Source organism: Meleagris gallopavo, chromosome 2, assembly GCF_000146605.3.
Source record: "Meleagris gallopavo isolate NT-WF06-2002-E0010 breed Aviagen turkey brand Nicholas breeding stock chromosome 2, Turkey_5.1, whole genome shotgun sequence".
Lineage (NCBI taxonomy): Eukaryota > Metazoa > Chordata > Aves > Galliformes > Phasianidae > Meleagris > Meleagris gallopavo.
This window is the reverse complement of record NC_015012.2, coordinates 17,043,041-17,055,686: the sequence shown is the minus strand read 5'-3', so window position 1 is coordinate 17,055,686 and position 12,646 is coordinate 17,043,041. Positions and strand designations below refer to the sequence as shown.

Sequence of the window (12,646 nt, the reverse complement as noted above, 5' to 3'; positions counted from 1 at the left end):
GCTGAGGCAGGGCGCCGGTCGTAGGTCTCGGGGCCGCGCCGAACTTCTGTCGGCTTTGGTGCACGGACTGCGCGGCGAGCCGTGCTGGCCGGTGGCAGCCCTCGTTCAGGGCCTCTAGGGAAAGGCGTATCACGAGATAGATGGCATATGACCCTGTGACAAGGGTGAGCGGCAATTACAGAGCTGTCGGCACTGCTTTCTTAATAACGCCCGGCTGCAAAGTCGTATTTTTTTCCCTGTTTTTCTGTCCTTGGGGCTGTGTGTGGAAAGGGATCGGGTGGCTGCCGGTGCTTTGTAACGAGATGTGTGTGTGGACGTGTGTTCTTCGCTAGCAGGTGGGGGTTGTCGGGTGTCTTTCAAACGCTCACGCTTCTGAGCAGAAACACAAGCGCCGAGCTGCCGTGTGGTTTTGTTCCTCTTCGGTTTTCGGTTTCGTACAGAAGAATTGCAGGAAAGCTCTAGATGCTTCTCAGGCTCTGCGAGAGGCACAGAAATGTTTGTCAGACTGCTCGCTTTACCTGTCAGCCCTTACTTTACTGCTCGCTTTACCTGAGCGCTTAACAGAAACGTATTCACTGCCGTGTGTGTTGTTGGCTTTCAGCTGGCTGCCACCCTGCCTGAGGATATCCGTCCTGGGCCTGATTTCCACGGCCTTCCGTGGGAGCCTGTCATTGTCACTGCCTTAGTGGGGATGGCCACACTTGCTATCGTTTTCTGGAGAACCTGTCTTTCGGTGAGTGTACCTCGTGCTCATGAGCCTGCTGACACTTCAGGGATTGTTGTTTGTGGCACTGGGCATGTCAAAGCAGTAGGCTTTTCTATTTAGAGCGTTAGTATCAGTTAAATGCTGGGCTTCATTGCTAGAATTTGTAATTTTTTTATTAACTAAGACGGTGTTCCTTTTATGCTACAGATTGAGGATTTCCTTGTAAGGAAACTTTCTGTGAAAGATAAATACCGTCAATAGCTCTCAGGTGTACCGCTGCGTCTCTGAGGGAATGGATGGTTGAAAATTGCTTAGGACTGTTTATTTTATAGAAATCCCTTTCAGTGGTGTGCATTGGAAATCTGTGAAATACTTCATCTTTGCTTAACCAAAATAAGTTAAAACCAAATATTATCTGAAACAAAACTGGTAGATTTTTTTCTTCCTTACTGCTTGAGTTCTGATATCTAATACACTAGATCAGTCTCAACTCCACAATACTGTTGCGATTTAACGGCACAAAAGAGAGAGCTTCTGAGTTCCTGTATTGGTGTTTTGAAATGAGCAATTGCTGAGGATCGAAGTGAGGTGCATGCTTTTTTATGTTAGCAAATTCATGATTGTTCTTTGCAAAGCGGTTTGATTTTCTTTATTCCCTATGGGATGCAGCCACTTGCTGTTATCCTTTTAGTGTCTGAGTAAACAGATACTTGCTTAGGCTCTTGGACAGGTCATTAGCCTAGAAGCTTTTATTAGAAAACAGCTTAAGCTTGTTTGTAGTGTTATTCAACTCCAGTTGGCAGGGAGGGATGTACTTTCCATGTGCTGCTTTAATCTGTGTATACACGGCAACTTGCTTCCATAGGAAATATTAACGTCTATATTACTTATGGCTATTTTCTTTTTTCTTCTATAGGTAAAGAGTAGAATGTATCAAGGTAAGTTTCTCTGTGCTTTTTGGTGTGCTTGCTACTGAGGCACTTACAAGGTTCTCTGAAACAACTTTCCAAACAAGTGTTAATCTTCAGTTCCTTTTGAGGAGAGCACTGAGTTCAGGGTTATGGTGTCAGCTGGGCTGGGAGATGCTGCTTACCTGAGTGAGGATTTTGAATATGCTTTGAGTTAAGAGAAACAATGTGACCCACACCGCGGGTTAGAGAACGGGCAAGGAAGAGCTCAGTGTGGTTCAACATAAATGTGATCCCCAGATTAACTGGTACAATGGCAGTGGGGAAGAATGGTTTTCTGACTTGCAGTGAATTTGCTTTTCCTTGGTGCTTCTCTTGCCATTTAGAGGGTTGCAAGGAGCCTGAAACTGGCTGCTGTGCAATTAGGAAGGGCCTCCTAAATGCAGATCTAAATATGCATGTGGCTTGAAGTGTGTGCAATTGACACTTATTGAGAAGAAAAAGAATTTAAAGTGGGACAATTTGTATTTGAATACAAAATGAAAATATGAAAGAACTGTCTTCACACTAACTACCGTGTTTCCTCACCACAAACCATACTGCTTACTTGTCAGTACTCTGTAGTTTCATTTCAGTTATACTGCAGTTTTCTTTCATACAGTTCATGTGGTTAGTGAGATGAAAAAGTCTGTCTTAGATCTGTAAGGAGATTTTTGGGCTGAAAAAAAGATGTTTTTGTAGAGGGGAAAAATGCTGTTGTACTGCTGGTGCAGAAATTACTTAGCAGCCTTCTCTGAAAGAATGAAGAACATAGGTCTAACTTTTTTCCTCAGAAAATATTTTCTCTCATGATACTACATAGTAACTACTAAAGCTAAGAGCAAATACATGCTTTTCAAGCATGATGAAATGAATGTTACTAAAAATCTATACAAATAGAAGAACATTAGCAAAAATGCATTGAGACAGAGATCTTGTTTTCCAGTTGTTGTAACCTATTACTCATTGTTTGTCCCTGCAGTGAAACTGGAAAGACCAATTTAATTGGGCATTCCTGCCTTTAAAGTGTTGGAAAGTGTTTTGTACCTCAGCAGTCCCTTGTCGGACCTCCTCTTCTGCAAGCAGAAGGGCTGAGGATCCTCTTTGCCAGGAGCCCCCGTGTGGGAGAGGAGGGGAGGGAGGAGCAGCAGTTGCCATCACACTGTGTAGGATGTGGTTGGAACAACCGGTGCTTCTTGTTTGTGCTGCAGGATTTGCTGTGCAGCACGTGGGGCTTTTGATGCTCAAATGACATAATGCTAATTGGACAATTCTTTAATTTATTGCACTTCATTTATTTTATTGCACTGATGTAGGATGTATCCTAAAGGTTGGTTGGAGAGAAACAAAATATGTGTCTAAACAACTGCTGCTTGATCACAGCCATTTCAGATGTCCAGAAATAGTGTCTGTTAGAAAGCCACGTGGCTCCTTGAGCGTCTTGAAGGTCTTTCGGAACTTTCATCCCATTACTTTTGCTGACCACCCGGTTTCAATATTACAGAAACAGGTTGTTGTTTAGGGAAGGCAGCTGCATTCCTCGAGTATCAAAGCAGCAGTCTGAGACGTCTTCAGCATTCTGACTGTCACTTCTTTTGAAGTAGCTCCTCTGTGCATTGCCAGCACCTCACTCTGCTCAGCTGTGCTGTTTGTGAGCAGCTCCCAACAAGCAGATGCAAGGGCTAAATTATTTGCATCAGTGTTTAACAAGCTTTACTGTCTTGTTTTCAATCCTAACTTTAAATGAAAGCTGGAAGTGCTCGGACCCCTGCAGAATGAGCTGATTAGCAGGAAGTGGACAACTATCCTAGTCTGTGCTGTAGTCCTTTCTTGCAAATGCTTCCTGAAGCGATAGCTCTGATTTTGTTGTTTTTTCCCCAGTATGTGAAGTACAGTTATTGTAAGCTTTCTTTTTCTTTCTAGTGACTGAAAAGCAACTGGCTGAGAAGATTCAAAACCTCCTACAAGAAAAAACAGAAATGTTAGACAAGTTTTCAGAATGCGATGAAAAGGTATCGCTCTAGGTTCTTGTCCCTTTGATTGCTGATTTTGTTATTGGTTTAATGGCACAGTCAGTGCAACAGCTAGTGTATTTTTATTTTCCATTCTTACTGAATATTGTGTTGAAATGTCCTCAATTCGGTTGGTTGTGTTCGTGCTTAGATAAAGCAAGCAAAGGAATCAATGAAAGTGGCCCAAGAACAAAAAAGCATTCTCTCAGATGAAATTGCGGGGCTTAAGGTAAGGAGCAGTTAATAGTCTTTGTACTGAAACCAAAAATGTTAATCAAATAACTTGCTTAATTGATCTTATACTCTTTTTTTTGTAGGACACTGTCAAAGGACTAGAAGAAACGAATCATCAGCTAGATGACAAAATAAAAAGTCTGTGCACAATGCTTGACACAGAGAGAAAACAGAATGCGAAGAAACAGAAAAAAGTAAGAGCAGTCACACCTGTGACTGGCATTGTCCTTACCTTAAGTGTGCCCTACAAACTGCTCACAGTCTGTTGGTTAACAGATAGAGGTAGAGAAAATGAGATGAACCACTTAAAAAAGACCTGAAATTAAACTTTGGGTTCATTACAAGTTCAAGGGGGAGATTCTCTTGTAGTCTTTTTTCTTACAAGATTTTTATCAACTTCTGTGGTTGTGTTTTCACACATAAATGGATTTTGAGCCAAAGCCAGGAAGTTCCATAACAATATGGGCTGAAGTTTTTAGGTTGGTAAGAGAGACTTCCTTGTGCTTAGAGAAAACATATAATTCTGTAACAAATGGAAGAATCTCTAAGCTGTCCCTAATTTGCATCCAGAGGTGGTACTTTAAAAAAAACAAAAACAAAACAAAAAAACCTATTTTTTTCTTCCCTTTTTTAAAGCTTGATTTGCTGTAATAATAGTAAGTTCCAACAGGTTCTTTTGTGTTTTGATCAAAGGTTGTTGCTAATGACAGCAACACATGGTACTTTTGTTCTAGGCTGTGTAGGTCTAAAGGGAGCTTTCCCTGCCATGCACAGGCTGAGTCAAAGGGGAAAGTTGGTGCTAATGTGCAGTGTGTTTCTGTTCCTTGCTTTGCTGAGAGTGCAGCACTGCGTTGCTTCTAGTCTAATGGCTGCTCTGAATGGAAATGTATTGGTGCTCTGAATTTCCACTTATGCTTCCAAAATGCATAGATTACAATAATAACAAACTCAGGCTCAGCTACCTACCCGTTCAATAGAGCTCATTGTTCATCTTTTTCTTACTTAGCTCTCTGAAACCCAGAAGTCCTTGGAGAAGTTTGAAGAGGCTTTCAATGTGCATTCTGCAGAGCTGTCAGAGGTAAAGCATTATCTGTGTCCTTCTGACAGTCACAGGTGTCGGTTCTGTACCTGGAAAACTCAAACCTGGAACCTGATAGAAAATGCTAGCTTGACAGATTTCAGCTGTCTGCGCGTGTATGCCTTCTTCTTTTCTGTTAGCAGGTAATATGTAGCTCTTACTCCAGTACAGTTTGGGTTTTAGGCCTCTTTTTGTTCCTTTTTGTTTCATATGTAGGTGCAGATAGCCCTTAATGAATCTAAACTAAGTGAAGAAAAGGTGAAAGCAGAGCTTCAGCATGTGCAAGAAGAGAATGCTAGGCTGAAAAAGAGCAAAGAGCAAGTAAGTTCTGCCCAGGGGAGGCAACACTGTTTCTCCTCTGAATTAAACACTAGCACTTTACTCCTAGTTTTCTTGAGTATATTTTCACATTGTCTTCGTTTTCTTACCAGCAGAATCTCACATTTCATGTTAAGATTAAATTTAAACCCCTTAGGCCCCACAAGCTGTTTGTGCAAACAAGCCACACATCTCCATTATGCCAATTCCATTCATTTGATTTTTGTCAGTAATTTATCAGGAAGTTTGTGCTAATGTGGTGGTCGTTGTGTGATCAAGAAATTGCTGCTAGGGATCAGGGCTGAAGGATGTTATAGCAAAGAGTTGCCAAAAATCAATTCCGAAGCAAAGTTAATGAAGATCCCCTGTAGCCCTGAAATGTCACGACAGTACTTCTGTGGATAATTGACAATATCTCTGTTTTCATTCTCCGTATGTGACGTAAATGCTGTTTTAAGAAATGTGGTGTTATGGTTATCTCTGAGCTGCAATTAACTCCTGATATTCTGACATGTAGGAGTAGTTTGTTTCTGATGTTGAAATATTAGAGAAGACGTCAAGTTTGTAAAATCACTTAATCATATAACTTGCAGAAAGATTTTAAGCATCCAGTTCTGCCAGTAGACCATCATTAAGTTTGCATTTCATATGTGACCTGTGATGATCAGTTCTTTGCAGAGATGGTAGTAAAACAGATTTCTGTTACACATTCTAAGAATAAACCAAAAAACTGTCTTGCTTTTGTGTTTCGTACAGCTGCTAAAAGAAGCTGAAGGTTGGAGTGAGAGGCACACTGAGCTCACTGAGCAGATCAAACTGTATCGGAAGTCTCAGAAGGACATAGAAGAAGCACTTGCCTACAAAGAAAACGAAATTGAAGTAGGTTAATTGTAACAAGCTTTAAACATTGCGCGTTGTAAAATATTTAGTATGCTTTACAAAATGCAGAGCAGTCCTCCTTCAGTGATCCTTTGGTTTCTGTACTAGGTTTTAACTAACTGCATTATGCAGCTGAAGCAGCTTGACACAGATTCAGCATCTGAAGCCAAGAAGGACGGTGAAGGGCTCGAATGGAGCGCAAGAGACGATCTGGCCAACGGAGAGTTGCCAGGTACAGTAGTCCGACCTGCTGGCTGCTGCACATAGCAGCTAAATAAAGCACATCAGGTGATTTGTGACATCTCATGTAGGGAACAAGGAGAATAATGTGTGTAGCTGCTTGTGCTGCAAGAGTTAATCTTCAGACAACACAAAGTACTGAATGGAGAAATGCTTAAAAGGTCCACAGTTTTTAGTTTACTGTTTAGGTGTGTTGTAGATGTAATGACAGTTATAAAAATTAACTGTACGAAGCTAGCAATTAAGACAATTCTGAAAGCTGAAAATCTCTGCCCTGTTGTTATGCTATATTTATGTTAATACAAGTTTTTAGTCAAGAAGCCTGGTTATCTCAGGATACGTTCAGGTAATGGTGTCTTTTAATCTGAAAGACTGAAACAGAAGTTGGCAAAACTGTTTAGGAAGTATATCTTCCTTGATGTTGGACGTGTTCATAATGTCTTTGATTCTGGGGCACTTCTGTTTATGTCTCTGATTCCCTCCTTCCAGCCTCCTGTGCTTTTCTAATCCTACAGCATAATTAGGATGAAAATTCTCATGGCTTGAATTTCACAAACTGTGTCCAGTAACGGACACTGTTCACACTAATATTATACTGGTGGCTAGAAAGAAAAGCTGCAAGGAGCAATCTTCTGGAATGCTTTTTAGAGTAATTCTACCAGTTTCCTTGTGCTGGGTGGTGAATTACTATTGTGTTTTGTTGCGTTTCCTACACAACTCCCTGCCTTTTTTTCTTTGGACCTATCTGCCATTGAAAGGTGGGGAATGTTATTTTTAACAGCTCTGGAGTCAGGGAATTGGGATTAAGAAACACTGAAAACAAATGTATTTTTCTCTTCTAGATAATGAGAAGATGAAGACTCAGATTAAGCAGATGATGGATGCCTCTAGGGTATGCTACACAAGAGGACAAATAAATGCAGTTACATTACTGCTATGCCTGAGATTGTAAACTTTCTGCTGATTTTTTTTTGTTTTTTTTTTTTTTTTCAGGTAAAAACTATGTTATCCCTAGTTGAAGAAGACAGAAATTCTCTGCAGTCCAAGCTGAGTGATGAAGTAGCAGCAAGACATGAGCTGGAGGGTGGGTAGACTTAGTAAAAAATTGCTTAGAATGAAATGCTGTTTGTGATTTTTAAAAGAAACAGAATGCTTGAGTTGCATAACAGTTCCAGTTGCAAATTCCTCACTTACCTTTGCTTCTCCAACAGAGCAAATAAAAAAATTAGAACATGACTCCTCCTCACTGCAATCCGCCAAAGCTCGACTGGAAAATGAATGTAAAACACTACAGCAGAAAGTGGAGATTCTTGGTGAACTTTACCAGCAGAAAGAAATGGCACTCCAGAAGTAAGTCTTCAATTACTCTTCCACGAGATAACTAAACTGTTTGAGTTCATGTTGATAGCTGAGGTGAATGAATCACTAGCACTGAAGAACTACTTGTGTATCTGTAGTCATTTGTCATTCATGTATTGCTTTGTTTTCTTACTGAGATGTCTATAATACAATCTCAGTGTAGTGGGGAAAATATTAGGTAAGATTCAGGGATGTTTTCAGCTAGATGCTATAAGACTGAGGTTCTGATGGCAAAGCAGTTGAAAGATGTAAGGCTCAAGTGTGTGGGGTTGGAGCAAACAGCACAGGAAGAATCTCAATAGTTTAGGTTCTGCAGTACCTCAGTACCAAAATTTCTGATCTTATAACCTCAGGATCCAGATGTAATAAACACGTACTGGAGAGGAAAAGGAGAGCCCAGCTTTACAAAAAAAAAAGCCATCCTTTTGACCTCTCTAACTGAGGGATTTATATTCCTTCCAAAACTTTTAGGGAGTTATACTGCCTGTTACTGTGTTGATTGATTTGAGTTTAGGGCTTCCTGTATATTTTTTTCTTTTTTTTCTGGGAAACTGTTTGCACATGTAAGTTGAACTGTACGTTAGGAATAGTAAACTTGCGAGTAGTTCTGTGGCCTCACTTTTGTGGGGTAGCTCTTGTAAGAGAGGAAGACATTAGGAGCTTCCTCAGTACTTGTAGAGAAATGTCAAAAACCATATAGTTAGTGAAGTATAAGGTTAAAAAGGGTGTGAAAAATTATCACATAGTAGATGTAGGATGGTGAAATATTCTTTTTAATGTTTGTTTTTGTATTTTCTCTGTGTAGAAAACTAACTCAAGAAGAGTATGAACGCCAGGAGAAGGAGCAGAAGTTGTCTGCTGCAGATGAAAAGGCCGTGCTGGCTATTGAGGAAGTGAAAGTTTACAAGTAACTTTGGTTTCTGAAAGCTGTTGTTTTTCTTTATTTCAGCTACTGAAGAAAACTCATTTAATTCCCTCTTTCCCCTCCCTTTCTTTATATTTATAAAGGCAGAGGATTCAAGATATGGAAGAGGAATTGCTAAAAACAGAGAGATCTTATAAAAACCAGGTAAATTAGCTGCCAATTACTGCATTATTCTAATGCTCTGTAAAGAGTTCTTGGAAATGAACTTGTTAGAAGAAAAAAAATTAATATACTTATTTTCTTCTTAAGATTGCTGCTCATGAGAAAAAAGCACACGACAACTGGGTAAGAGTGTTCTTCCCTTTTTGATACGAACATTTTGTACATTTTGTATTTGGCTTTGGGCTGGTGCAGTTAATGCAGCTGGCAAAATTTTCCCTGACAGCTTATTGCCCGCTCTGCTGAGAGAGCTCTGGCTGAAGAGAAAAGAGAAGCAGCCAACCTGAGACAGAAGTGAGTACAGTACAGGCTGGTTTTTATTGCTCTGGGATCATGCTGTTTCTTAGGCAAGGAGGAGCTTACTTTCTGCAAGGTGCATGGTCAGCTTGTTTCTGTACAGTGTGGGAGAAGGAGAGGTCGGTTTGACCTTTTTGAATACTGTGTGGTGCACATATGAACAATAACTTTAAGCTTTTAACTTGTTTCGATGGTTAGAATTAGGATTACTTAGTAAAAGCTCAAACATTTTACCATATACATATATATATATTTTATATATATATAAAAAATACTATATTTGAGAGTCATTATACATTATAAGTTAAAAAACTATTTGTTAAATTTAGATTAATGGAAGTGAACCAAAAAACCATCATGCTTCAAAGGCCGCTAATTGTAAAGCCAACTCCAGGCAGACCCGATCGCCAAGTCCCACCACGACGAGGTAAGTGCTCCTGTTTCTCCCAAAACTGTGGTCTTAGAATCAGCTAATTCTTAACAAAAAAAAAAAAACAAACAAAAAAACAGCTATGATACAGTAATAAAATCAGTTTGATTTACTTTTCTTTGTTGATTTTTCTTACCTGATGTAGTGCCCTTAAGTAGAGATGGTTCTTTTGGTCCATCACCCGTGAGTGGAGGAAATCCATCACCCACACAGATGATGGAAGTTCCCAGTAGGCCCCTTTCTGCTCCTCAGAGGGAAGGCTCGAGAGCTGAATTTGGTAAGGAGAGAGGGTGCCTTTCTGTCATGCCTACCTTACATGCTGCAGAGAATGCTAAGGTCTGATTTTGATTCTAGGGATTGTGTAAATATTGATATTTAATACACAAATGAATTTATTTTAAAGTAGCTCAGGTGTGTGTTGAGTAGAATCTCTGGTGTTGTTTCTCTTAAGGTACAGTGGTAGATGGCCCCCCTGCTCCACGGAGGCCACCAGAGCTCCCTGGAAGGATGTCCGTTCCTGGTAAGTTATGTGGCCTGCCACCAATTGCACAGTGTACTCAGTCTTTCAGTTCAGAAACGGAACCTGAGGAACCACATTCCTTTTCCAAAAACATGACTAAGACTTGCCTTTGTGGCTCTCTCTGCAGATCTTGGGCCTGCTGTAGCATCCCTGATCAGCAGTGGGCCGAGAACCTCCTCTCCTGCCACTGCAAAGGATAGGGCGGTAAGCTGCAAAAGAAACAACCTTCAGGAAACGTTTCTAATACACAATTCACTGTACTTCCTGCTGCTGCTTTAACTGTGTCATGTTCTGTCTTGTCACTACTTTATTTGATGTCTGCCCCTTTCCCCAAAAAAGCAGCCCTCTCCCAAAGAGCCTGAAGCCCCCTGTGTAACTACTGATTCACCTTCATCTATTGAACCAGCTACAGTGAGTATTCAGAGGCTGAACATGGTGTTGCACTGCTTTCATGGAAAACAGTAACAGGCTTGGTGTTCTGAACTGCTCAATAACAAAACACTCTGCAAAACTAACTAATGGCTAATACTTCTGTCTCAGAGGTTTCTCTAATGATGAACACCTCCTGTCTGTGGTTTGTTTTTGTTTTTTTTTTAAATGGAGTTAATGAAATTAGACCTTTCTTTTAAGGGCTGCAGGGAAACACTTCGTTTCAGCGTGACAATGATAATCTTAAGCACTCTTACGTGTGGTATTTAACTGCATTCCATTTTAACTTTGGGTGCCAGGCCTTACACCAAAGGGGTATCCACTTGAAGATGCTTCACAAGAGAGTGATCAATCTCTTCAGCTAAAGCTGTACTTGAAAAATCTGTCATCTGAGAAGATGCACAAATTGTTCACTCCTAAGTAGGGCACGCAGTGTTCTGGTTGAGGGGATGATGATGCAACATGCCTCCTTATGTTCTATTTGGTTAATGAGTTTTGGGATGTCTTTTTTTTCCCCCCCTCCATCTCTTGGCCTGTGGTGAGTGGTTGCAACGTTCAGCGGTGTCGGTATTCTTCTGATACAGTGACTAACATGCTGGAATATTAACCTCATCTCACACAGGTTAACGTTGGTCCCAAAGGCCCACCTTCTTTCCCTGGGACGCCCGTCATGACTTCTCCAGTGATGGGACCTCCGCCTCCACCACCAGTTAACTATGGTCCACCACCAGCTCCTTTCCCTGGACACTACGGGCCTGGGCCTCGACCTCTCCCTGTGCCCCTAGGTACAGTTGCATTGCCTTGTGCTCAAACAGAACTCCCACTGAGCTTCTCAGAAGTGTACTGTAGAACTGGGAATGCCAGCTGGTAGCACCAGTTTCCCCGTTCTTCATGAGGTTTAGCTGTCTTGCTCCAAATGTTTGGATGAGTGGGTTTTTCCCTAAGTCTCCATCACACCCAGGTGCTCTTCCTTGATTAGGCTATAACAGAAACCAGCAGCCAACAGGCACTAGGATAGAATGAATGACTGCTGAAGTCTTGCATGTGGCAGTGACCGACCCCAGAGCTGCTCCAACAAATTCAGAAATGAAGAACGAGTCAGGTTCAAGTAAAATTTAACCCCACCTTCTCCTTTCCTTCCAGTTTGTGGTGCTCCCTTACCACCACCAGCTGCAAGAGATTTCTTACCTGGCCCACCCTTAGGAATAAGAGATCTGCCTCCCGGCCCACTGCCACCCTTTCCGGATCCCAGAAGCTACAGACGTGGGCCCCCTCATTTCCGACCCCCAGGTCCTCCTGGCCCACGCGACTATCCGCCAGGCCCGCCACTACCCCCGCCTGCCTCCAGGGACTACGCACCTTCTCGGAGCAGAGACTTGCCTGCAGCAGGACCCAGGGATTACCCTGCAGGCCCTGCACCGCCACCGGCGGGCTCAAAAGACTACACACAGCCTCCTGTGCAGAAGCCCTAACTGCAGCCTCCGGTTGGTCAGCAGCTCAACGGAACGGCCTCCCGTGCGCTTCCTGCGCACTGCAGAAACAGTGGTTGGTTCTCTCATTGAAGCCATTTGTTTCATTTCAGTATATCTCAGTTTTTTCAGGATTAATTTTTATCCAGTCGCTGCAAACATCTTACGTGCATTTATGATCACCTTAAACTCATCCATCCTCTTGGGCTGCAAGAACCTTTTTGTGATGGACTTGAATCTACTCTAAACGTGCAATAGAACGGAAATACCTGTGTGGCTAGTTTTAATTAAATGTAGCCTTTGTTACCAGTTGGTGAATGAATTAATTTCTTGAAAAATGTAAATCAAATCATTTCCTGTGGAAATAATTTTTAAGTAAAATGCCATCTTACCTGCCTTCTCCATCACATCATTAAGCTGCAGTTGTTGTAGGCCAGGAGTTTACATGAGGACTGTGAGGTGTGGTTTTATTTTTCTTTTTAAAAAAAAAACAAAACTGTCTGGTCAGAGATCAGAAGCACAAATGACACTGTATTCAAAGGAAAGTTATAATAAAAAGCAAAATTCCTTTTGCTAAACCCTGAAGGCTTTGGTTCAGTGCCATTTTTTTGTTCAGAGAGAACATTGGCTTAGTAATTTAACCA

General features: G+C 41.4%; 1 protein-coding gene across 1 annotated transcript in view; it reads left to right on the top strand.

Annotated features, from left to right (window-relative positions):
* Positions 1–12,587, top strand: part of MIA3 (MIA SH3 domain ER export factor 3) — a 28,683-nt gene extending 16,096 nt beyond the window's left edge. The window contains 22 exon segments of the mRNA XM_019613480.2: positions 555–733; positions 1,623–1,644; positions 3,577–3,665; positions 3,817–3,894; positions 3,983–4,093; positions 4,906–4,977; positions 5,194–5,298; positions 6,052–6,174; positions 6,283–6,406; positions 7,257–7,306; positions 7,408–7,498; positions 7,626–7,764; positions 8,579–8,680; positions 8,782–8,842; positions 8,948–8,983; positions 9,084–9,151; positions 9,484–9,581; positions 9,730–9,861; positions 10,036–10,104; positions 10,232–10,308; positions 11,156–11,318; positions 11,677–12,587. Coding sequence (XP_019469025.1) covers positions 555–733; positions 1,623–1,644; positions 3,577–3,665; positions 3,817–3,894; positions 3,983–4,093; positions 4,906–4,977; positions 5,194–5,298; positions 6,052–6,174; positions 6,283–6,406; positions 7,257–7,306; positions 7,408–7,498; positions 7,626–7,764; positions 8,579–8,680; positions 8,782–8,842; positions 8,948–8,983; positions 9,084–9,151; positions 9,484–9,581; positions 9,730–9,861; positions 10,036–10,104; positions 10,232–10,308; positions 11,156–11,318; positions 11,677–12,005 — 2,318 coding nt within the window. The 3' untranslated portion in view covers positions 12,006–12,587.
* The last annotated feature ends 59 nt before the right edge of the window (positions 12,588–12,646 follow it).